We start from the raw sequence: 27,389 nt of genomic DNA on the forward strand, positions 1-27,389 counted from the left end.
TTTAAACGGATGTCATAGTTCACTCGTGTCTCTTAAAAAAAAAAAGCAGCAGGAAAAAGTTGGAAGGAAACCTGCTGACTTCACTCCACTAGACCACAGAATAATCAACTTTTTAGATGTGCAGCTTGTGCCAAACACTTCGTAGACTATTCAAGTTGGAATGGCAACCATTGAGCTGTTATAGAACGATGGCAACGAGTGGAAACCATACAATTAAAATTAACTACAACTTCCGTTTAAGAACCCAACATTTTTTACGTCACGTTTTGCAACTGATGGAAAGTTTTGCATTAGAATCGGTGTAATGAATCATTAGCATTTTGCAATTAGCATTTTGTTTAATGTTCTATGACAATCTATGAAAAAGTTATTGGAACAAGATATTTAAAAGCCTTTTTTTATGATTAGATGCATTTCTATCAAATCAACACTTTACTTTTCATGCAAATCAAAGGTTGTGAAAGCGGGCCTTTTAGAATAATTAGCATTTTGTTTAATGTCTCTAAAACAATCCATGAAAAGGTTATTGCAGATAATAGAATTATATGCATTTTAAATAATTTCGTGAATGTCTGTTGAATGTTGAATATAAAACTAATTTTACATCGGTGAAGAACTGTGGAAGAGCATCAGCTTTTTAATCTGAGGTTCCAGGGTTCAAGTCCCTGTTCGGGCTGGACTTTTCCCAATTTAACAATAGATTATAGATTTTGTTATGGTACGTTGCATGAAATATACGTAATTTAGCCTACAGTTTCCCACGGACAGCCAATGATGTGAATTCAACCTATGAATGAGAATGCACAGCACAACATACATCTTTCGGTAAGGACTTTTTGAAGGCTGAAGCACAGAGTTTCTAAATAGAAAGAGGTGCAACATCACAAGACTTCCAGGAACGCTTGCGAAGCAGACCAAGACTGTGTTTGGGGTTAGACAAGTCAATGGGAGAATTTATATATTCTTCCTTAGTTGTTAATTTTCTCGAAATCTAAAGGCAAAAACCACTTAGTCGTAGGCCTATGTTGTTTATTCCTGAACTGGCCGAATGGCAGAGCTATCCTTCAGCACCACAAGTTGGTTGAACTTTAATATCATTGCACTATTCTGCCGCTGTCCTTTCAGCAATACGAAGGGCACTCCAATCGCTTAACATAACACAACCAAGATCTGTTGCCTATGCATTATAGTCCTACTCATCACTTACAATTATTATTACAAATCTTTAACCCTCATCGAATATTCAAAAAAGGATTACAATAATGAGATGTATCCACCAATCCAAAGAAAGGATAGGCGGGAGCTAGACAGCCCGCTGTGCCTCTTTGTGGACAACGACTCCCATTATTAGGGTTCGAATCCAGGCTGCTTCAAATCCGGCCGTGATTGGGAGTCGCATAGGGTGGCACACAATTTGCCCAGCATTGTCCAGGTTTGGCCGGTGAAGGCCGTCATTGTAAATAAGAATTTGTTCTTAAAACTGACTTGCCTGGTTTAAAAAAAACACACAAACAAACTATATTGTCAGTACAGTATATCCATAATCTTTGCCAATACAATACATCAGTAATCCAGGGTTTATATACCTCATTGGTCAGTACAAACTTTGAGGAAATGATGACATCATTGAATTTTTATTTTGTGCTACAATAGATTCACTCCAATCTATTCATTCCTATGGAGGACTGCTCCTTCTAGGGAGTGCCAATATGGCCGACCGGTGGCTTCAAAGCCTCTCAATGGCCAATACATAGCATCAGCAATACAGGGTTTTTATAATGTACGTCATTGGTGTGCACTGCGGAGGCCCGTCAGAGGCTTGATCACTTTGGCCAATCAGAACGTTGAAACACTGAAGCATGAAGTTTATTAAGGATGGCAAGTTCACAAATTCTGATTTGTGTGCTTCAAAACTGAAGAAGATGCGGACAAGTCACTGAAGCATTTCAATAAAAGATTTGTGGACAAGTCCAAAGTAACGTTGAGACAGTTAGCCATCCAGACTTCTTTGTACTAGTTAGATGGATAGATAGCCAACCACAGATTCTATACCAACATTTAATTAATTGTGATTCACTTGCCTGACAGATCACGCCATGGTCCTCTCCATATCTGCCTGGCGGATACAAATGGATGGAGTGTAAGATGGCTCAAATGCACAGTGTTGTCTTCCTTGACATTGATGTTCTGTTTAATCTTGTTTCTGTTTTATCTTGTGTGTGTATGTGTTAGCTGGAGGGTGACGAGGCTTTCCAGGAGTTTGTGTTGGTGCATCATAGTTGCCTACCTGGGCCAGTTGCCTACCTGGGCCAATGACTCTCTGCTCCAATCAGCAGCCCCCGAGACTGGCCAGTTGAGGAGTCAGAAGAAGAAGCTTGATTACCTCAACTTTGAGTCAGACGAGAAGAAGAAGGATGAGGAGTAAGATGAGGAAGAAGACCAGGTTAGGTACACATGCCTACATAGACCCTTTGTTTGACAGATGCTGGTAAATGTGTGTGTGTAAACAGTGTGTTTTCATTGTCAGGTGCTAATAAAGAGGCTCTGAAGTCTGGCCTGTCTGATATGGAGTACCTGTGGCACAGAGACGGGGTGCTGCGGAGGATGAAGATGATGATGAGGAAGATGAACCTGCCCCTATGCAGCAGACAGACAGTGCCTATGAGAGTGGGGATAGAGATGGTATCCAGAGGGCCAAAGCACCAGTCCCTTCACTGGATAAAAGCCAGGGCTAACCTAGCAAGCCTGTCAAACAGCAGGAGGTTGGGCAAATGCCTAACCTTTAACACCTAGCATTTGACCTGCACTCTTGATCCACAAACCTTGGGACTGTAGATTTAAACTGAAATCCTACCTCCAATGAACTGATGGAGGATAGCACTTAAAATGGCATATTGTGTATCATTCTGACAGTGAAATTAGGGTTGAGGGTTTTCATTGCCATATCCCCTTTGGTAATGTGTGTGTGTGTCCCTATCTCTCTGTGCCCCATAGACTGAATTCACAGTGAAACTGCGAGAATGTCCCTTCAACGTCAAAGAGGTGAGTGTGTGTGGCTTGATGTGGAGTTCAGAGGTGGGGAAAGGTTTATTTATGTGTGACATCTTTGGTTGTTTATGTGATATAAACAGCAACAAGTGCGAGAGTTCATGACTACTCTGAAGCCTGCAGCCATTCGAATCATCAAGAATGCCACCGGCAACAAAACTGAGTATATGTATGTGGATCTGCACTCAGGAAGGGGAGGTGAAAAAGTCTCTGAAGAAGAACAAAGATTACATGGGTGAGAATCAGACTGTGTGTGTGTGTGTGTGTGTGTGTGTGTGTGTGTGTGTGTGTGTGTGTGTGTGTGTGTGTGTGTGTGTGTGTGTGTGTGTGTGTGTGTGTGTGTGTGTGTGTGTGTGTGTGTGTGTGTGTGTGTGTGTGTGTGCACGTTCGTAATCCTCACTGAGAATAAAAAGTTATGTACTGTTTGTGTTTGTCCGAAAGGTTGCTCTATATTGAGGTGTTTCGGACAAGTGTGACGGGCAGGTGGAGAAGTGGGAGAAAGGGAGATTCACCAGGGAGCTGAAAGAAGATGAAGAAGACAGGAAGACTCTTCACAAGGAACCTGCCCTAAACCTGCACAGAAGAGGAGCTCCAAGACTTCTTCACAAAGCATGGTATACACGCACATATTGTAACGATTGTCGCCTGTAGAAGAGGACCAAAGTGCAGCGTGGTACGTATTCATAATAATTTTAATTAAGATGAATACTCGAACAAACAAACAGTTCTGCAAGGTGCAACAAAAACACTAAACAGAAAATAACTACCCACACCCATAGTGGGAAAACAGGCTGCCTAAGTATGGTTCTCAATCAGAGACGATTGCCAGCTGCCTCTGATTGGGAACCATACCAGGCCAAACACATAGAAATAGAAAACATAGAACAAAAACATAGAATTCCCACCCCAACTCACGCCCTGACCAAACTAAAACAGAGACATAAAAAAGGAACTAAGGTCAGGATGTGACACATATACTGTATCAAATCAAATCACATGAGCCGAATACAGGTGTAGGTAGACCTTACAGTGAAATGCTTACTTACAAGTCCTTGACTATCAATGCATTTTTAAGAAAAATATCTAAAGAAAAATAAGAAATAAAAGTAACAGAAATGTAAAGACCAGTAGTAAAATAACAATAGCGAGGCTATATACAGGGGGTACCGGTACAGAGTCAATGTGCGGGGGCACCGGTTAGTTGAGGTAATTGAGGTAATTTATACATGTAGGTTATTAAAGTGACTTATGCATAGATAATAACAGAGAGTAGCAGCAACGTAAAAGAGTGTGGGGAGGGGGATTTGGGGGGGGGGGGGGGGTTGCAACGCAAATAGTCTGGGGAACCATTTGATTAGATGTTCAGTAGTCTTATGGCTTGGGGGTAGAAGCTGTTTAGAAGCCTCTTGGACCTAGACTTGGCGTTCCGGTATGACTTGGCGTTCCGGTAGCAGAGAGAACAGTCTATGACTAGTGTGAATGGTGTCTTTGACCATTTTTAAGGCCTTCCTCTGACACCGTCTGGTATAGAGGTCCTGGATGGCAGGAAGCTTGGCCCCAGTGATGTACTGGGCCGTACGCACTACCCTTTGTAGTGCCTTGAGGTCGAAGGCCGAGCAGTTGCCATATGAGGCAGTGATGCAACCAGTCAGGATGCTCTCGATGGTGCAGCTGAGGATCTGAGGACCCATGCCAAATCTTTTCAGTCTCCTGAGGGGGAATAGGTTTTGTCGTGCCCTCTTCACGGCTGTCTTGGTGTGCTTGGACCATAGTTAGTTTGTTGGTGATATGGACACCAAGGAACTTGAAGCTATCAACCTGCTTCACTACAGCCCCGTCGATGAGAATGGGTGCGTGTTCGGTCCTCCTTTTCCTGTAGTCCACAATCATCTCCTTAGTCTTGTACAGGTTGAGGGAGAGGTTGTTGTCCTGGCACCACACGGCCAGGTCTCTGACCTCCTCCCTATATGCTGTCTCGTCGTTGTTAGTGATCAGGCCTACCACTGTTGTGTCATCGGCAAAATTAATGATGGTGTTGGAGTCGTGCCTGGCCGTGCAGTCATGAGTGAACAGGGAGTACAGGAGGGGACGGAGCACGCACCCCTGAGGGGCCCCCGTGTTGAGGATCAGCGTGGCGGATGTGTTGTTACCTACCCTTATCACCTGGGGGCGGCCCGTCAGGAAGTCCAGGATCCAGTCTCAGAGGGAGGTGTTTAGTCCCAGGGTCCTTAGCTTAGTGATGATCTGTGAGGGCACTATGGTGTTGAACACTGAGCTGTAGTCAATGAATAGCATTCTCGCATAGGTGTTCCTTTTGTCCAGGTGTGAAAGGGCAGTGTGGAGTGCAATAGAGATTGCATCATCTGTGGATCTGTTGGGGCGGTATGCAAATTGCAATGAGTCTAGCGTTTATGGGATAATGGTGTTGATGTGAGCCACCTGTCAGTTGGTCAGCGCGTGCTCGGTGTACATGTCCTGGTAATCAGTCTTGCCCTGCGGACTTGTGAATGTTGCCCTGTTTAAAGGTCTTACTCACATCGGCCGCGGAGATCGTGTTCACACAGTTGTCCGGAACAGCTGATGCTCTCATGCATGTTTCAGTGTTACTTGCCTCGAAGCGAGCATATAAGTCATTTAGCTCGTCTGGTAGGCTCGTGTCACTGGGCAGCTCTCGGCTGTGCTTCCCTTTGTAGTCTTTGTAGCCACATCAGACTAGCGTCAGAGCCGGTGTAGTACGATTCGATCTTAGTCCTGTATTGACGCTTTGCCTGTTTGATGGTTCGTCAGAGGGCATAGCAGGATTTTTTTATAAGCTGAAGAGTCCCACTCCTTGAAAGCGGCAGCTCTACCCTTTAGCTCAGCTCAGATGTTGCCTGTAATCCAAGGCTTCTGGTTGGGGTATGTACGTACAGTCACTGTGGGGACGACGTCATCGATGCACTTATTGATGAAGCCAGTGACTGATGTGGTGTACTCCTCAATGCCATCGGAAGAATCCCGGAACATATTCCAGTCTGTGCTAGCAAAACATTCCTGTAGCTTAGCATCTGCTTCATCTGATCACTTTTTTAACCATGTGAAAAAAAGTATGTAATTAACAGCCAATGTTTACTTTTTTATTTGGGGCTATAGCAGTCAATTGAAAAACATTCTAACAGTATTTCTGATTGTCTTCTAAACTCAAGATCACAAAGGCCGCAGTTGACTGTTGCACTTGTATCGTTCCAATTCAAGTGCAACGTTTAAGTGCGGCCTTTTCCTACGATCTTAAGGGCATTCTCTAGTTGAATTTAATCTTTTAGATTTCAAAAATGTTATTTTACATTTTGAAAGGTTAACCACATTACAATGATTTTGAGATACACAGAAGATATATACAATTTTTGGGGTGTGGAAATTTGTCTGCGACCCCGTTTTCATACCCTTAGTTTGGGAACCGCTGGAGTAGACACCCAAAGACTTTCCTAGCAAGTCAGGTTGTGATCAGGGTAAAACTCCTTACCCAAATACATTTGTACGTTTATTCACTAAGTGTTCTCTCCCTCAGCTGGTCATATCTGGAAGTGACCACTAGCGGGCGCTATAATGATAGCATCCAAGTGTACGCTGCCGGGGCCGTTGAAGCTGCAGTCAGCTCTGAGGTAAGGTAGAGAGACAGTCACCCTAACCCTGCTGGGGTAGTGGGGTCTAAGGTCATGTTCCCTGGCTCAGACATTGTTGACATTGCTGACAAATGCCAGATCTTACAAACATTAGAGCAGTCTGCTGCCCAACGGCACAATCGATGACACAGCAACCATTGGTTGATCCATGCAACATCTGAACAGGGGAACACGACCCAAATCTATAGTTCATCTATTTGTGTGTTTGTGTCATAGCTGATCTATAAGCACTGGATGAACACACTTATGGGGTACTGCAGTCCATTTACATTTTTGAGTCAGGATTCTGTCACAGACTGAAGGATTACATCACCACCAACCTGCAGTGGGTCAGACAGCAGATAGAGGAGCATCCACACTGTCCCTACTGGCACCAGGTATTTTCTGAGTCTGTGTCAGCCAATGTGCTAAATCACCAAGTATCTACTCCTTTTTCTCTGTGTCTAAACAGTAAATAACTTACTAGAGTGGATCATTCAGTACACACTTGGGAACTAATAAGAACGCCTTAGTAGAGGACGTTTTGTATTTAGACTTTCTCTCGTTTAGGAGTGGTTGGTGTTGCTGCAGCTGAAAGGTCTGAAAGATGGCTACAATGATCAGCTGTCATTTCCCAGAGGCCCTTTCACTCTCAACCCTTTCGGCTTCCTGTAAGTGTGGTCTGTGACCTCTGATGGGTTAGAGTTCCCCCATAGAAAATGATAAAGGACTCTAGTGCCCAAAAGCCATTTTAGCATGGGCAGCGCCATTCAGGACTTAAACTATTTTGAAGTAGTCAACTGGGTGGGACTTAATTCCATCACATAATTCCATCCAGGTCATCAGGAGGGGTCAGCCAATGAATAATACTTGTGAGCAAACATTCCATAACTGCAGGTGGCAGTAAATCGCCAATCTTAGCTTTATCTGTTCAAACAACACACTGCAAGTGGCATGCACCCTTTCAGTTTGTTTACCAACTCATAGAAGTAGTAGAAGAAGAAAATTGACTACTTCAAAATGGAAATGGCCTCAATGGTCCTGCCCGTCCACTCACAGATGGCATAATTGGACAGATACAAAGAAGAGTCCTCTATCATTCTCTATGAGATCAGCGCAGCAGTGAGTTTCTGTAAGCACCCCTGATTTTAATCACCAAGAGTACCCATCTCAGGAATAATGTGAGGGGTTCCAATGGGGATTTGTTTTAGGGTGAGCTAAATCAAGTGCACCTTGCTATACAGCTATGACCAAAACCTCTATTCTTCTGTGGCTATCCCATAGAGAATGATAGAGGCATCTAGTGGCCAAAAGGCCATTTTAGCATGGCCAGAGCTATTGAGAGCTTCCGCCATTTTAATGTAGTCAACTTAGTGGGACTTCCAACTTCATTGGCTGATCCCTCCTGGTGACGCTGCTGGAGTCATGTGCAACCAGGTCATCAGGAGCGATCAGCCAATCGTAACAAATAAGAAAATGTACTACTTCAAAATGGAGATGGCCTCAATGGCACTGCCCATGCTGTCACATGTCTCTGTGGGCTATTCAGACTTTTCCAGATGGGAGGAGGCCTGGTGGATCTTGAGGGGGACCTAAACAAATCTAGCCAATCACGGACACTTGGCTCTGACTCCTGCTCCGCCCTCATCAAGCTATTGCCTGGCAACAAGGATCTGCTGGTGTCTCATGATACCTGGAACATTTACCAGGCCATGCTGCGCATCCTAAAGAAGTACCAGTTCGCCTACCGTGTCTCTCCTACAGGTAACCTTTGACCCCTAGAACTCTCATAAGGATAAGTTAACTTTGCCTACAGTGTCTCCTAATGTCCCCCCTTCCCCCCTAACATACACACTCTTAATGAAGCACTCCTGGAAACTCTGCTTGTGAACACTGGGAAAGGCCAACCATGAGTTATGTGGTTCAGAGTTCTATATTTTATGGTTCTGAGTTTGATTTCTGTGTTCTGTTGTTCTCAGACAGTGATCCGATCCCTGGCGGAACCCAGGCCTTCTCCTACCCAGGGTCCATTTTCTCTGGAGATGATTTCTACATCCTTAGCACCGGGCTAGTGATAGCTCTGTGTAATATGTGTGTACAAAGTATATGTGTGTGTGTAGTATTTCTTTTTTAAAGATGTCCCTCCACAGGTTACCTTGGAGACAAGCATCGACAACAGTAACCCCGCCCTCTGGAAATTTGTTCAACCAACCGGAGCAGTGATGTAGTGGCTGAGGAACATCGTAGCCAATACGCTGGCTGCATCCGGCAAGGAGTGGGCAGAGATTTTCAGCAAACACAACAGGTAGACATGTCTCTCTGCAGGCAATCTGGGCAACATTTTCTTTTTTCTTCCTGTAGACTCTCATTGACCTATGGATGTCTATCATGTTGGTTATCTCACCAGTCCTGTCAGTTCAGAAAACAAACCCTCAACAAGATATTTAACTGTCCATTTAAAGGACACTAGGAGATGAAGAGTGAACGGAACTATCCCTTTAAAGAATTAAGTAAAGTAAAAATAACATCACGAGTGTCAGGTGACTTTTTTTGGGGGGGAGGAGCAGAGTTAAGTCAATTCTTTACTGAGTTGCAAATTTCTCTTTATATCCAATTCAATTCTTGAAATTGGCCACCCCCAAAGGTTGCAGAATTTGATTTAAATTTGAATTAAAGGAAGTAGAATTTAATTCAATGAAATTAAAATAGCTTATTTATTCTACACATCATCATAGTTGTAACGGTTTTCTTCCGTTGAAGGAGAGGAGGACCAAAGCGCAGCGTGGTTAGAGTTCAACATGTTTAATAAAGACCATAAACGTGAACACTACAACATACCAAAACAACAAATGTGAAAAACCGAAACAGTCCTATCTGGTGCATAGACACAAAGACAGAAGACAGGAAACAACCACCCACAAAACCCAACACAAAACAGGCTACCTAAATATGGTTCCCAATCAGAGACAAATGACTAACACCTGCCTCTGATTGAGAACCATATCAGGCCAAACATAGAAATGGGAAAACTAGACACACAACATAGAATGCCCACTCAGCTCACGTCCTGACCAGCACTAAAACAAAGAAAACGCAAAAGAACTATGGTCAGAACGTGACAATAGTAATGTTAATTTTGACAAAATGTATGGTTACAAATACCAAGTAAGTATTTAAGGTTGAAACATTTAATTTTTAAAACTCATTCTCCTAAAACAGCTTTAAATAATTACACTGGTCTGGAAATATTCTAAGATTGTGTTGTGGGTTATCTATAATAATCATAATTCCCTTAATGTTTTTATATTTTTGATGAAAAAAAACATCCCACGACAAAGAAAAATATTGTTTGACATCTTTGAGTTATAATCAAACTAATATTTGAAATTGTGTATTCTTTGCATGAATAAGTGGCATATGTCAAATGAATGAGCCTTTCATGTTTCACGTCTGAGTTTAATTGGTTTTAATTAAATTCTACTTCCTACAATTCAAACTCAATTCAAATTCTTCATTCTGTGGCGTAGGTTGGGGCCAATTCATATATTGAATTCAATTCCTACATTCGAATTGACCCCAACTCTGCTGGGAAGGCAGGCGTGGGACTTATCAGTGACGCCGACTCAGGCCAAAGTCCCCAGAAATCAAAGGTTACTAATGTTGATTTGTAGGGTTAGAGTTAGGGCTATTTAATCTGTCTTCTACAGCTTATCTCAGTCTCTGAGATGTTTTACTTCTCTAGCCAATCTCTAGCATATCTATATATAGAGTTACAGTGGAACCTAAAATACTAACTAGTGTCTCATCAATCATCACAAATGGCCTCAATACAGACCCCCAGACCACGTAGAATGTCTACCTTTGGAATCAATGCATTCCCTCACTTGTATGTATCTGTGCGTGTGTTAGGTATAATAACCAGTGGATGATAGTGGAATACAGGCATTTCACTCCGGGGATGACAGAGACCAAGGAGCAGCTGTTTACTGTACTGGAGCAGCTCCCGTAAGAGTCAACACACACACGGGTGGTCACGATACCAGTGTTAAGGTACTAGGAATGAAAATAAACAAAAACTGAATTCCTTTCTTGATGAAAACAGTCCCCATGTTGTTATCCAGAGTCACATTTGTTTATTTTGCAAGCTATATCACACATATATTTTTACATAAAGTAGGGTTTTAAAGGACCATAAAGTAACATTTGTTTTGCCAAAAGAAAATCCGGTATCGTAGTACTGCGATCCTGGTATCGGGACAACCCAAGCACACACACACATTGGAGAAAGGTTTTGTGTGTTCTTCCTGCTGTGGTGAGTGGGCTATTTATCAATAACAGCAATAAGTGTGTGTGTGTGTGTGGTTCTGTTCTGTAGTGGGCTGGTTGTTCACTCTGATAAAACCCAGGAGTTGCTGCAGAAAGGTTACTGGTCCAGTTATAATATCAAGTAAGTACCAATAACAACAAATATATAACTACCACACACTAGTAATGACTATATTATTAATAGGTGGTGACTGTCTGTCTCTCAGGTTTGTTCTCATCAACAACAACAAAAATAACCTGTGTATGTGTGACACACACTCTCTCACTGTGTGTGTGTAGGTACTATGAGGAGGTGTTTAATGCCAGTGGCTGTCGAGAACTGGTTAAACAGTTTGGTCCATGGTTCTCTCTGGACATGAACCCTCTAACCCAGATCTTCAGAAGGAACCAATCACACATCACAGACATGGACTCCATGGTCCGCCTCATGAGGTACGCACTTCCAGTCAGAGGATTCTACACCAGATGTCACAGGAGGGAGAGGGACAGACCTGCATTTAGGCCTATATACACGAGTATCCTTACCTACAGCTGTATTCTTACCTACAGCTGTATCCTTACCTACAGCTGTATTCTTACCTACAGCTGTATTCCTACCTACAGCTGTATCATTACCTACAGCTGTATCCTTATCTACAGCTGTATTCTTACCTACAGCTGTATCCTTACCTACAGCTGTATTCTTACCTACAGCTGTATCCTTACCTACAGCTGTATTCTTACCTACAGCTGTATCCTTACCTACAGCTGTATTCTTACCTACAGCTGTATCCTTACCTACAGCTGTATTCTTACCTACAGCTGTATTCTTACCTACAGCTTTATTCTTACCTACAGCTGTATTCTTACCTACAGCTGTATTCTTACCTACAGCTGTATCCTTACCTACAGCTGTATTCTTACCTACAGCTGTATTCTTACCTACAGCTGTATTCTTAGCTACAGCTGTATCCTTACCTACAGCTGTATCCTTACCTACAGCTGTATCCTTACCTACAGCTGTATTCTTACCTACAGCTGTATCCTTACCTACAGCTGTATCCTTACCTACAGCTGTATTCGTACATACAGCTGTATCCTTACCTACAGCTGTATCCTTACCTATAGCTGTATCCTTACCTACAGCTGTATCCTTACCTACAGCTGTATTCTTACCTACAGCTGTATTCTTACCTATAGCTGTATCTTTACCTACAGCTGTATTCTTACCTACAGCTGTATCCTTGCCTACAGCTGTATTCTTACCTACAGCTGTATCCTTACCTACAGCTGTATTCAGAAAGTGTTCAGACCCCTTGACTTTTTCCACATTTTGTTAAGTTACAGCCTTATTCTAAAATTGATTCATCGTTTTTTTCCTCTTATCAATCTACACACATTACCCCAAAATGACAAAGCAAAAAAGGGTTTTTGCTCCCGACATGCAATGTCAACTGTGGGACCTTATATAAACAGGTGTGTGTCGTTACAAATCATGTTCAATAAATTGAATTTACCACAGGTGGACTCCAATAAAGTTGTAGAAACATCTCAAGGATGATCAATGGAAAGAGGATGCACCTGAGCTCAATTTCGAGTCTCATAGCGAAGAGTCTGAATACTTATGTAAATGTGATATATATTTTTTAAATAAATGTGTATACATTTATAAAAACCTGTTTTCGCTTTGTCATTATGGGATATTGTGTGTAGGTGGAGGGGAAAAAAATATAGAATCCATTTTAGAATAAGTCTGTAACGTAACAAAATGTGGAAAAGTCAAGTGGTCTGAATACTTTCCGAATGCACTGTGCATTTATAGCCTATGTATGAATATCCCTTCCCTACCCCACTATTTTTCTGTAGGTATAATAACTTTAAGAATGACCCGTTGTCTTGGTGTGAGGGCTGTGACCCGCCTGCTAATGGAGAGAACACCATCTCAGCCCGGTCCGACCTGAACCCGGCTAACGGAACGTATCCCTTCGGAGCGCTGAAGCTGAAACGGATATGAAGGCCATCCTCCACTTCTACTTTCTATTTCTCTAGGTATGAGTTAGGTGAGCTGCTTCTTGTAGGTGTCACTAATTGGCTGTGAGTGTACCTTTGGGTGTGTACCTTTGAGTGTGTGTAGGTGACGTCCTACGGGCTGTGGCGTGAGTTTGGCTTCCTGGCAGCGAGTGGACCCACTTGGGACCAGGTACCTGCCTTCCAGTGGAGTTCCTCCCCCTACTCAGACCTGATGCACATAGGACACCCTGACACCTGGGCGTTTGCACCTGTAAATGTCACCTGGTCTACCTAACCCTTCTGGTAAATCCGTATTCCTCCTGTCTCCTGATTCTGCCTCTTCGACCCTACTCTCCTCCCTTTCCGCATCCTATGACTTGCACTATCCCCCTTTCCTCCCAGCTGGCTCGGCCCTCCTCTCCTGCTCCGTGGCCTGAGTGATGCTTTGCGAGCTTACAGAACAGGGCTACGGGCAGCTGAACGAAAATTGAGGAAAACTAAACTTCAGGAGGACCTATCATCCTTTCACTCCCTCCTCTCTCCTCTCTATGACAACCTGCGACTAGTAAGGTCTGGCCACAGAACAACCGGCACACTCGACACCATCCCCTCCTCCCTTCTCCAGACCATCTCTGGAGATCTTCTCCTGTGCCTCACATCCATCATCAACTCATCCCTGACTACTGGCTGAGTCCCCTCTGACTTCAAAATGGCCTGAGTCGCTCCCCACCTCAAGAAACCAACACTCGACTCATCTGACGTCAAAAACTATAGACCTGTATCCCTTCTTTCTTTTCATTCCAAAACACTTCAGCATGCTGTCTCTGATCAATTTTCTCGTTATTTCTCTGAGAACAATCTTGTTGACCCTAACAGGTCAGGCTTTAAGACAAGTCACTCAACCGAGACTGCTCTTCTTTGTGTGGCGGAGGCTCTCCGCACTGCCAACGCTGACTATCTCTCCTTTGTTCTCATCCTCCTAGATCTATCCGCTGCCTTTGACACTGAACCATCATATCCTCCTCTCAACCCTCTCAGGGCTGGGCGTCTCTGCACATTCTTGGATTGCATCCTACCTGGCAGGCCGCACCTACCAGGTGACGTGGAGAGGATCTGTGTCTGCACCACGTACTCGCACTACTGGTGTTCCCCAGGGCTTGGTTCTAGGTTGAAAACCCTGCTTGTGCCATCAAACCCCTGCAACTTATCCAGAACACTGCAGCGCACCTGGTTTTCAACCTTCCCAAGTTCTCTATTGTCACCCCAGTCCTTCGTACACTCCACTGGCTTCCACTCAAAGCTCAAATCCACTTCAAGACCATGGTGCTTACCTACGGAACAGCAAGAGGAACTGCCCCTCCCTACCTTCAGGCTATGCTCAAATCCTACACCCCAACCTGAGAACTCCATTCTGCCACCTCCCGTTCTAGCTCTGACTACTGATTTATTTACTTGAGAAAAAAATGTACATTCTATGCCTGTGATATGTGATTGTCCCACCTAGCTATCTTAAGATGAATGCACTAACTGTAAGTCGCTCTGGATAAGAGCGTCTGCTAACTGACTAAAATTTAAATATACCCCTTATATTAAACCTACACGCACAGACCCCTCCGTGTCAGAGAATAAACTAAGGGGTGATGGGTTTCATTTCAGAAGTGAAATGATTACAAAAGTAATGTAATGTATTAGGTATACAGTACAACAGTAAGCTCAGGGTTAGCATGTATATTTACTGCTCTGTTGTGTGAACAATCTTGAGATAAGGAAGTGGGTTTTAACTGGGTTTTATTTTAATTTTTTTAATGTTTTGCTCGTACTGGCTGTCATTGAATGTGATGTGAGATGGGAAAACTTTAAATGGGGCTGGAGTTCCACAAATGACAATATAGAGGTAGGAAATTGTACTGGGAAAAAAATGCACCATTCGTTTGGCCAATGATTAAAAAAATATATATATATATTTAATCAAACAGTTTAGTGTAGCCTATGTGCCTACTTGAAGTATTCTACCATTTGATTCATGCTGCTATGACACTGGTCAATTTGTTCAATTCATGTTGACTTTATTAGACAGTAATTGCATAAAAACATGTATTACATTTGTTAGCATTTGACAGATCTGCTTTAATACAGTCAATGGTTTTGGAATTAATTTTGTTTTAAACTTTACTTTATAGCCATGTCATGTGTAGCTTATTTAGAAATACAAAGCTGGCGTTCTGTCTTTTGGTGTCGTACACTGTTGTCACTGATGGCCCAGACTTTTTAAAAACATTCCTGAAAGCGAAACACAACTGATTTGAAAGAAGGGGAGGGACATAGTCATCACATGATCAAATCCCATGACAATGCACGTGGCTCTGCTTTCCTCCAATCAGAACTCTTTAACTATTCTTCTTGTTCTTCTGCCTTATTACCGTTCTCCTAGCAGCAGGATATTATGATGGCAACTCGATCGCAGATTATTTTAATTTTAAAATAAGAGTACCCCTGCAAAAAACGGGCAACATTTTGGGAATATCGTTTGCTGTTATCACTAGTGCAGTACAACTCTCACAGATTTGCTACCACCTTTGAAAAAAAAATGTATGGATAATTTTACTTTTAATATTGTAGTATTTATAGGGCAATGAATTAAAGTGCTGCTGGGGATTTAGACCACAGTTCTCCATAAAATAACACCATATAAAGATTCTACACACCTTACATAATGAGCAATCCCAACCCCACTTTTACCTCAGCACATAGAATATTTTTTCTCTATAAACCAATATTACATTTTTTTGGCATGTAGTAGTGTATTGCATTGCAGTGGGTGGAGTAGAAAGTGCTTCTGGGTATTTACATCTCAGGACCTCAAGAAATAACACAATATATAGATTATAGGCCACAGGAGGCTACTGAGGGGAGAATGGTTCATAATAAGGGCTGGAATGGCAAATAGAATGGCATCAAACACATGGAAACCATGTATTTGATACCATTCCACCTATTCCGCTCCGGTCATTAACACGAGCCCGTTCTCCCCAATTAAGGTACTGCCAACCTCCTGTGTTACACACCCAACTGAGTATTCCCAACCCCACCTTTACTTTGGCACATATCCATTCACTGTATTGTATTGCATTGCTTTGAATGGAATGGCTGGAGTAGAAAGTTCTGCTGGATATTTAGATCTCAGTCCCCCAAGAAATAACACCATGTATAGATTCTCTAGAGACCCTACTGAGTATTGCCAACTCCACTTTTACCTTGGCACATAAAATAACTTTTTTTCTATACAGCCTAATGTTGTGAACATACCAATCTAAACATTGTATTTTTGATAGTGCTCTTAAAAAAAACAAATAGAAGCATATTTGCAATTATTTACATAAAGTCCTTAATTTGCTTAAGAGCACAATAAAAATGGTCATTGATTCAAATGTGATATATTTTGAATATTTATCAACATTGCATCACATATGCTGCTGCTATTATCTGTCACTTTATTCCTAGTTATATGTACACTACCGGTCAAAAGTTTTAGAACACCAACTCATTCAAGGGCTTTCTTTGTTTTTACTATTTTATACATTGTCGAAAAATAGTGAAGACATCAAAACTATGAAATAACACATATGGAGTCATGTAGTAACCAAAAAAAGTGTTAAGCAAATCAAAATATTTTTTATTTGAGAATCTTCAAATAGCCACCCCTTGCCTTGATGACAGCTTTGCACAATGTTGGCATTCTCTCAACCAGCTTCATGAGGTAGTCACCTGGAATAAAAAAGCCACTCTAAAATGTGCAGTTTTGTGGACACAACACAATGCCACAGATTTTTTAAGATTTGAGGGAGTGCAATTGGCATGCAGACGGCAGGAATGTCCAACAGAGTTATTGTCAGATAGAGAAATGAACATTAAATTATTATAAACTGCCTCCAATGTTGTTTTAGAGAATTTGGCAGTACGTCCAACCGGCCACACAACCGTAGACCACGTGTAACCACTTTAGCCCAGGACCTCCACATCTGGCTTCTTCACCTGTGGGATTGTCTGAGACCAGCCACCCGGACAGCTGATGAAACTGTGGGTTTGCACAACCGAAGGCTCATCTGCGTGCTAGTCATCCTCACCAGGTCCTTGACCTGACCGCAGTTTGGCACGTAACCGACTTCAGTGGGCAAATGCTCACCTTCGATGACCACTGGCACGCTGGAGAAGTGTGCTCCTCACTCCTCACGGATGAATCCTGGTTTCAACTGTACCAGGCAGATGGCAGACAGCATGAATGGCGTCGTGTGGGCAAGCGGTTTGCTGATACCAACGTTGTGAACATAGTGAACAATGAACACAATTGCATTTTATCATTTGCAATTTGAATGCAGAGATACCGTGATGAGGTCCTAAGGCCCATTGTCATGCCATTCATCCCCCGCCATCGCTTCATGTTCCAGCATGATAACGCACTGCCCCATGTCGCAATGATCTGTACACAATTCCTGGAAGCTGAAAATGTCCCAGTTCTTCCATGGTCTGCATACTCACCAGACATGTCACCCATTGAGCATGTTTGGGATGCTCTGGATCAACTTGTATGACAGCATGTTCCAGTTCCCGACAATATCCAGTAAATTTTGCACAGCCATTAAAGAGGAGGGGGACAACATACCACAGGCCACAATCGACAGCCTGATCAACTCGATGCGAAGGAGATGTGTCGCGCTGCATGAGGCAAATGGTGATCACACCAGAAACTGACTGGTTTTCTGATCCTATCACCTACCTTTGTAAGGTATCCGTGACCAACAGATGTATATCTGCATTTCCAGTAATGTGAAATCCATAGATTTGGGCCTAATGAATGTATTTCAATTGACTGATTTCCTTACATGAACTAGAATTAAGTAAAATCTTTGAAATTGTTGCATGTTGCGTTTATATATTTTTTCAGTGTATACATCTACCTCAATTACCTCTTACCCCTCCCTGCACGTCGACTCTGTACTGGTACCCCATGTATATAGCCAAGTCATTGTAATTAATTTTATGTGTTGTACTCTTCTTTTTCTCTCTCTGCATTATTGGGAAGTGCCCGTAAATACGCATTTCACTGTTAATTTTAACCTGTTTGTTTACGAAGCATGTGAAGAATATAATGTGCGGATTTTTATTTTGAAGGATACGTCATCACCATACAAATTGACGTCATTGTTTGTGCTGCTGGCAGAATACTAGTTTGTCTTTCAAAACAATATGGTCCAAATTCTCAGACATAGGTTAGAAATGTAACGAACTAACTTGCTTTGTTTGTACTAGCTAGTTTTCTCATGTGAACTGCATACTTTAGATGTAGCTAGCTTAGGAAAATAATGATTTAGTTTGCATTAAACAAAAGCGGCTTGCTAGCTGATTAACTTTCTACCGATCCGGTTTAACTATAGTAACGTTAGCGAGTTGTAGATTGTACGGAACTGTATGGCTAGCTAGGCGCTTGGCTTTTGCTATTAAGAAAAGCAACGACAGCTACAAAAGTTGTACTTTGACTGGTAAATTCCGTTGTCTTGACATGGCAAGCAACGCGAGGTAGCATTGGAGAGAACGGCTCTACGTTGGACTAAACCTAAGTCACCCCTGTGGACCTGTCTGTGTGATGATCCCACAAGCCAGGTAACGTATGTTGTTGCTAAATCGTTTTTTGGCGAATGCAATGGCTTATGGAATGTTTGCCAGAATCCTGTGTTGTCGTCAGTTCTTTTTATATCAGCACTCTGTTGTGTGTGTTATAGGTGTGTGATGGGTTCCTGGCAGCCAGTTGCTAATCTAAGGGACTATGTTTCCCAGCATCCTCCTGGGGTCACCTTCTTCCTCTGTGTGCTGACCCTTGCCCTCACCTTCCTAAGCCTCGGGTCATACACGCACACACACCGCCTGCCAAATCCAGATACGCAGGTACAACATACATTACATACAGAGTTTGGGCTTGGTGATATGGCCAAAATATCATATTATGATATTTTTCACATTTGACGGTATGTTATGTTTTTGAATAATAAAAGTGATAAATATTCATGACCCTAGAGTGGTAATACATTAATTATGTGTTTTCAATGGGGCATTCACCATTCTGTTTGATTTATACATTTCCTGCACTTTTGTTATCATTTCTACACTATGTCAGGTAGTGCTAAGTAGGGCTGTATGATAGATATTGGCCAAAAATCTAGGTCTAGAACAGTCTATTGGTGCTGTTGAAATCATGGAAATTATTGTTGTAGTTCAACAATTAGAATATAGTGGGCAGCATTTTGAATACATTGCTGTTTGAAATGACAACAAAGGAATAAGCCGGGGAGTCATTATTTTGACAGGGTCGGAACCAAATTGATTGTCAGTGTTTTTTAGGGGACCCTATACGATGTTACAGTACATGTGTATTCTCCATAGAGAATGATAGAGGCCTCTAGGGCCAACAGGCCATTTTAGCATGGGCAGCGCCATTGAGGGCTTCCACCATTTTAAAGTAGTCAACTGGTAGGGATTCCTATGGGTTGTAGCCTCAATGGCGCTGCCCATGCTGTCACAGACTAATGGTACAGATATAAAGGACTCGTCTGTATCTATCTCTGATATTCACTTCATGTAGTTAGCTAATATATTCATGATTTGCCTATTCCTCGCTGATTTAGAAGATACCGTTGCACAAACAACATATTGATCTAGGCCTACCCCAGCACTGGTATCAGGCTGTATATTAGCAAGCTATGTTTGCTCTGACTGATTACATTTAGCCATAGAGAATGATAGAGGCCTCCAGTGGCCAAAAGGCCATATTAGCATTGAGGGCTTCCACCATTTTAATGTAGTCAACTGGGTGGGACCTCCGACTTCATGTCCAACAGGGTCGTCAGGAGGGATCAGCCAATCGTGAAGAAGACAATTGACTACTTCAAAATGAAGATTTCTTCGATGGCACTGTCACAGATAGAATGATGAGTATTCTCTCTTTGCAATTAGCTAGCGATTAAGATTAGTGGCTAACATGATTTGTTTTAGCCACAACTTGCTAAGAAAAGAAAGCTGTTTGTATACCTTAAGATACACAAACAAATAGTGTAATTATAGAAAGCAGCTTCATTGTCACCCAACATATTTTTGCGGCTGACCATGCAGACTGCAAAGTGAACGGCAAGTGAAGTGCTTGTGACTCATGGTCGAGCAACAACTGCTCTCCTTGAGTGACAGTGGGCAGGGCTTGGTGTGGGAAGCGAGAGAGACGACTTGCAAGTAGCAAATAGAGTCAACTATAAAAACACACATTACACGCGCCAGAGTTGCGTATCACATTTAACAATCTAAACATTGAAGTGCTGTTTTAAAAGGTAAAGTAAAAACCCAAACTGGTCCATGCATCAATACCGGTCTATAGTAAAATAATATAGTATACTGCCCAGCCATACACACTACACACAATGCCTGCCCAAGTGCCCAACTCTAACACACAGTTATGCCACACTCACCGCTTGCCCAATCTTGACAAACCACAGATACAACACACAGACCAATAGGCAAAGAACAATATTCATGGTAACTTATACCATTATGCCGGAATTTGGGGAACTGCCCCTTTACCTTGTTGTTCCTATACTTTTGTCCATACAGTAGAGCAGGCCTGGGCAATTCCAGTCCCCGGGGGCCTGATAGGTGTCACAATTTCCCCCATCCCTAGCAACACAGCTGATTTAAAGGAATTGCATTCTAAACTGAAGATCATGATTAGTTGATTGTTGGAGTCAGTTGTGTTAGCTGGGGCAAAAGTGTAACACTGCTAGGTGTTGCAGAGCACAGCTTTTGGATTTTGGCTCAGCTGTCTGCTCAATGCATCTTGGGCATGCAGGCCAAAAAATGCTTTAAGGGCTAGATGAGTGCAGACCACTTTAGATGTACAGAGAAATGGAAATGCATATTTTCTTTCAAAGGATTGGAACCACTTCCTGTTGTCGTTGGCCAACCTCCAGTTGTGTGCGAGAGCCAATGGTACAGCAATGGAGATGGTTTCCTCTCCTCCATTTGCGAAAGAGGAGGTATGTGGAACAGTATTGCTGAACTCCACCCAGAGCCCACCATCCATCACACAGTTGTCCCTTTGGGTGCCACTGGCCGTGATGGACAGCTCAAACATCCAATCCCTGAGCGACCTTTGCCTCCATGGAACATTATTGGCCAGTCAGCTGGGACTCACAGGTCAGTTTTTGTCCTCGATAGGCAAATGGTGCACATTTCATGTTATGCTTAATTGGTTTTATATGATGAAACCAAGCTTAATAATACATAAATGAGAATTATGTGCCATGGTGAAATAACTATACAGTAGTAGCAGTAAAAGTTGAAATTGTCTCGGTCTGCTCAGGTAACGAGGCTGTAAACGTGACACTGATGTTCTCCTCTCCATCTGTGGGTGGCAACTCGCACGCCTGCCTTAGCGTTAGCGCACCTACACACATCCTACCTCCAGTCCTGTGAGTCACACACACACACACACACACACACATACCTAGTCTTCCATATACTGGTTCATTCACCTGTTGCATACAGCTCTGCACAGAGTGCCTAGATGGCAGTTCTGCCTTATCTCCTCTGGAGTGTCTCTGCGTAAAGTCTAGTGTCTTCTGTAACGTGTGTGTGTGTGTATGTATGTCCAGGCTGCCACCTGTGTGCCCTGCCAATGAAGGGACATCCTCTCCTGTCAGAGCGATTGCAATGGAGATAAGCAGCCAGAAGCCCTCAGCGTCACAGTCTTGCTACAGTCTACAGTACACACCTGATCCTACACTCACCGCCATGCTAACGCAGGTACACGTACACACGACCCCACACTCACAGCCATGCTCTAAAATTTCAGTTGAGTCACAACCTACACACCGCCATGCTTACAGGTCAGGGATTCTTGAAAGTCAGGACAATCTTTGTCCGACAGGGAAATTTCATTTTAATAGTTGAAAAAATTAATCTCATTTGATCTTAAAAAATAAATAAAGGGGAATTTTATTATGGAAAGATTTGTTTTTGTAATTTTCCACATATTTTCAGAGAAATGATCACATCTAGTTTCTTGCAATAGCCACCTCTGACTTGAAGGAATATTTCTCTCAAAACTGATTCCTATCAAATTTGTCAGCATCAGATTTATCTAAAATCATAAATGAATCCAAAATTAGCAGGGCCAGCTATACCATGAGAAGCATGATGTCTCCGGATGTTATTATCATTTATTTTATATTTGCATCCCCCGAAACACAACTCAGCCAAGCTGCACTGCTTCTTGACACAATGCCCGCTTAACCCGGAAGCCAGCCGCACCAATGTCTCGGAGAAAACACTGTACACCTGGTGACCGTGTCAGCGTGCATTGCGCCCGGCCCACCACAGGAGTCGCTAGAGCGTGATGGGACAAGGACAGCTCTGCCGGCCAAACCCTCCCCTAACCCGGATGACGCTGGACCAATTATGCGCCCCATGGGTATCCCAGTAAACATAAGAATGAGTGTGAGTTTTTTGTCACAACCCGGCTCGAGGAAAGTGACAAAGAGCTCTTATACTCGTGTGAAGTGACAAAAAGCTCTTATAGGACTAGGGCACAAATAATAATATAATAATAAACAATAATTCTGCTCTATATTTGACCATCATACATATTAAACCTTATTCACAATTTTCGATGAACAAATAACTCACCACAGGTTAATGAGAAGGGTGTGCTTGATAGGATGCACATAACTCTGCAATGTTGGGTTGTATTGGAGAGAGTCTTAAATCATTTTCCACAGTCTGTGCCTGTATTTAGTTTTTATGCTAATGAGAGCCGAAAATCCACTCTCACATAGGTACATGGTTGCAAAGGGCATCAGTGTCTTAACAGCGTGATTTTCCAAGGCAGGATACTCTGAGCGCAGCCCAATCCAGAAATCTGGCAGTGGGTTCTGATAAAATAACATTTTCACAGAACTGCTTGTTGCGATTTCTATGAGGCTCTCTTGTTCAGATATCGGTAGGTGGACTGGAGGCAGGTCATGAAAGGGATAACGAATCCAGTTGTTTGTGTCGTCCGTTTCGGGAAAGTACCTGCGGAATTGCGCACCCAACTCACTCAGGTGCTTCGCTGTATCATATTTGACATTGTCCGTAAGCATGAGTTCATTTGCATACAAAAAATGATAATGATGGAAATACCTGTGTTGTCCTTGTTAATGCAGACAAAGAAAAGCTCCAACTTCTTAATCATAGCCTCAATTTTGTCCCGCACATTGAATATAGTTGCGGAGAGTCCCTGTAATCCTAGATTCAGATCATTCAGGTGAGAAAAAACATCACCCAGATAGGCCAGTTGTATGAGAAACTCGTTATCATGCAAGCGGTCAGACAAGTGGAAATTATAGTCAGTAAAGAGAACTTTAAGCTCGTCTCTCAATTTTAAAAAAGTGTCAACTTTCCCCTTTGATAACCAGCGCACTTCTGTCTGTTGTAAAAGCGTTACATGTTCGCTGCCCATATTCCATAGTGCAGAAAATACGAGAGTTCAGGGGCCTTGCTGTAACAAAATTAGCCATTTTCACTGTCCAAAATGTCTTTCAAGCTGTCAGGCATTCCTTTGGCAGCCAAGAACCTCCGTCGGGAGCAATTGCTTGCACGTGCGTTACCTCCACTATGTCTCTCTGTCATGGCTTTTGCACCACCAGTACAGATACCAACATGAGCAGCAGCTACGTTTGGCTACATACGGACCGTTAGTGGAATTCCCGCTATAGATTAACGGTTAATGTGATTGGATGTTAATTATTTTACTAGGCTACCTGTATTTGACATTGTTGTTATTTCGCTGAACACTAGATGGTTTAATTTTATTTTTGGCAGTGAAACGAGGCTACTCAGGAGAGGAAAAAAACCTCACCCAAATGTATTGCCCCGTTCGAAAATATAAATGGACTGTTTGAAAATGGGAAGAGAAAAGAAATGTAAATGTGAATCACATTTTTATTTGGCGTACCCCCCGACGGCATTGCACATACCCCAGTTTGAAAATGCCTGGCCTAGGGGTTCACATACTTTTTCCAGCCTACACTGTAAATGTTTAAATAATGTATTCAATATAGACAAGAAAAATACAATAATTTGTTTAAACACACTGTTTGTCTTTTGTTGACATAGATGAAAATCAGATCAAATTTGAAGACCAATTTATGCAGAAGTCCAGGTAATTCCAAAGGGTTCACATACTTTTTCTTGCCACTGTATAAGGAAATCGGTCAATTGAAATAAATAAATTAGGCCCTAATCTATGGATTTCACATGACTGGGCAGGGGTGCAGCTATGGGTGGGCTTGGGAGGGCATATGGTGCATTCGGAAAGTATTCAGACCCCTGGACTTTTTCCACATTTTGTCACGTTACAGCCTTATTGTAAAATGTATTTAATAGTTTTTCCCCCGCGATATACACACACAATACCCCATAATGACAAAACCAAAAAACAGGTTTTTAGAAATGTTTGCAAATGTATAAAAAAATACCTTATTTACAGAAGTATTCAGACCCGAAATTGAGCTCAGGTGCATCCTGTTTCCAATGATCATCCTTGATGTTTCTACAACTTCATTGGAGTCACCTGTGGTAAATTCAATTGATTGGACATGATTTGGAAAGGCATACACCTGTCTATATAAGGTCCCACAGTTAACAGTGCATGTCAGAGAAAAAACTAAGCCATGAGGTCGAAGGAATTGTTCGGAAAACCCAGAAATAGGTTTGTGTCGACGCACAGATCTGGGGAAGGGTACCAACAAAATGTCTGCAGCATTGAATGTCCCCAAGAACACAGTGGCCTCCATCATTCTTAAATGGAAGAAGTTAGGAATCACTAAGACTCTTCCTAGAGCTGGCTGCCCAGCCAAACTGAGCAATCGGGGAAGAAGGGCTGTGGTCAGGTGACTGAGAACCCAATGGTCACTCTGACAGGGCTCCAGAATTCCTCTGTGGAGATGGGAGAACCGTCCAGAAGGACAACCATCTCTGCAGCACTCTACCAATCAGGCCTTTATGGTGGAGTGGCCTGACGGAAGCCACTCCTCAGTTAGACATGACAGTCCACTTGGAGTTTGCCAAAAGACACCTAAAGGACTCTCGCACCATGAGAAACAACATTCTCTGGCCTGATGAAACCAAGATTGAACTCTTTGGCCTGAATGCCAAGAGTCACATCTGTAGGAAACCTGGTTCCATCCCTACTGTGAAGCATGGTGGTGACAGCATCGCGCTGTGGCAATGTTTTTCAGCGGCAGGGACTGGAAGACTAGTCAGGATCGAGGGAAAGTACAAAGAGATCATTGATGAAAACCGACAAGTGTTCGGTGTGAATTTGAATAATCTGTTAGAATGAAACAAACAACGACTTTAAAACACGTGTTTCACAATTAAATAACAAATAGCCTTTTATGGTGGCTGATGGAATTGATAAATCCAGTTAGGTGCATTTTATGTAAGAAAAACAATGTAATTGGGTTGTTCCTTTACATGGTGTGATAGCTGATACTTTGTTGTACAAAAATGTATATTTCAAATGTTAATATTTAGAAAAATATTTGAAGAAAAAGTTGATGGTTCGGTCTTTCAATAATCCCTGAGATACAAACACATGCTGTCAAAGGTACACACACACACACACTGCCCTAGGTCAGTCCCTCTAAACTTGTGTGTAACTCTGCAGAAGGAGCTGGGTCTGGCGAGTAGGCATCTGATCCAGGTGAGTGTGTGTCTGCTGGGGGTGTGTGTGCTGCTATGCTTCTCCGCCAGTCTCACACACTCACACGTACGGCGTTACCACAGCAACGGCCTGGAACTGCAAAGGGTTAGGTTTCTGATTTAATAATAATATAACTAATATACAGTTAGTGGGTTGAAGTATTTACAGCTCTGCAATCTAAGTGGCATGTTGTTTATGTGAGTGTTATTTAACTCAAGACGTTATCACTGCTTCCCCCTGTGACAGGAGCCACTGATTGACTCCTGAACCAGTCTCCACCACAGCATGCAGCTAGAGAAGGAAGAAAGGAGGATGATTCGAATAAAGGACTCTTTCTGAGAGTCTGCTGCTTCTGCTGTTGGGGTCAGAGTTTGATGGAGCATCTCATTTCAAACTGCGTAGCTGCTGTTGTTGATCTCAACCCATGCTCTGTCCACAAACATTGCCCTCTGGTAGACTTCTGATGTTCTACTCTGTCATGTTATGATTGCAGGGTGAATGGGCACGTTATTAAATATTTACATTTTATTTAAACACGTTGCCACATCCTAAAGGGGTTTTAATCTGCTCGGGCCTCTTGGCACTTCCATCCATCTGAGCCGCCTGCAGCTGTTCATCCCAGTCCAGCTCCTCTCTCTGGAGCATCCTCCCCACCACTGCCCATCTTCTGCAGCAGGCTGAAAAACCATCTATTCATCCTGCACCTTGATTCCAGTACTGTCTTCCCCCTCTTATCACTTCTACAAAGTTCACTTGTGTTGAATCTTGCACAGTTTATTAGTTTAATGAATTACAGCACCTTTTGTACATAGTCCCCCCATTTTAGGGGACCAGAAGTATTGGGACAAATTCACTTATGTACTAAAGTAGTCAAGTTTAGTATTTGGTCCCAAATTCCTAGCATGCAATGATTACATCAAACTTGTTATTTTATGTCCAATAGAAAACAATGGTAAATAATGTATTGTCATTTGAGTCACTTATTGTAAATAAGAATAGAATATGTTTCTAAACACTTCTACATTAACGTGGATGCTACCATGATTACAGATAGTCTTGAATGAATTGTGAATATCATACCCCCCCACAAGAAATGCTAACCTCTCACCATTACAATAACAATAAACCTGCTGGATGCATTTGTGGTTTTTGTTGCATTTCAGATTATTTTGCGCACAAAATATCATACCCCCAAGACATGCTAACCTCTCCTTTGAGGTGAGAGGTTAGCATGTCTTGGGGGTATGATATTTTGTGCGCAAAATAATCTGAAATTCAACAAAACCCACAAATGCATCCAACAGGTTTCTAGAGTCACAAGCTTGATATACTCATTGCGTGCTAGGAATATGGGACCAAATACTAAACTTTTGACTACTTTAATACAGATATACAGTAAGTGAATTTGACCCAATACTTTTGGTTCCTAAAATGGGACTGCACAAAAAGTGCTGTAATTTCCAAACGGTTCACCTGATATGGAGGAGAATACCCTCAAATTAAAGCTGACAGTCTGCCATTTAACCTCATAGTCATTGTATTATTTCAATTCCAAACTGCTTGAGTACATAGCCAAAACAAATAATTCACTGTTCCAATAC

General features: G+C 42.4%; 1 protein-coding gene and 1 pseudogene across 4 annotated transcripts; both read left to right on the forward strand.

The window, feature by feature from the left end:
- The first annotated feature begins 2,096 nt into the window (after positions 1–2,096).
- On the forward strand, positions 2,097–14,876 carry LOC139412355 (putative phospholipase B-like 2; annotated as a pseudogene).
- A 3,344-nt stretch (positions 14,877–18,220) lies between these two features.
- On the forward strand, positions 18,221–27,312 carry LOC139410983 (transmembrane protein 248). Of its 4 annotated transcripts, none has more exons than XM_071156734.1 (7): positions 18,221–18,662; positions 18,782–18,944; positions 20,972–21,236; positions 21,403–21,511; positions 21,695–21,845; positions 25,753–25,893; positions 26,035–27,312. In XM_071156734.1, exons 1-7 carry the CDS (start codon positions 18,646–18,648, stop codon positions 26,053–26,055), a joined length of 867 nt encoding a protein of 288 aa, XP_071012835.1. In that variant the 5' UTR covers positions 18,221–18,645; the 3' UTR covers positions 26,056–27,312. The 4 variants fall into 4 exon arrangements, with proteins under 4 accessions (XP_071012835.1, XP_071012837.1, XP_071012836.1 ...); XM_071156736.1 differs by having other exon boundaries at positions 25,753–25,788; XM_071156735.1 differs by having other exon boundaries at positions 25,753–25,898; positions 26,035–26,210.
- The last annotated feature ends 77 nt before the right edge of the window (positions 27,313–27,389 follow it).

Source organism: Oncorhynchus clarkii, chromosome 6, assembly GCF_045791955.1.
Source record: "Oncorhynchus clarkii lewisi isolate Uvic-CL-2024 chromosome 6, UVic_Ocla_1.0, whole genome shotgun sequence".
NCBI classification, from domain to species: Eukaryota; Metazoa; Chordata; class Actinopteri; order Salmoniformes; family Salmonidae; genus Oncorhynchus; species Oncorhynchus clarkii.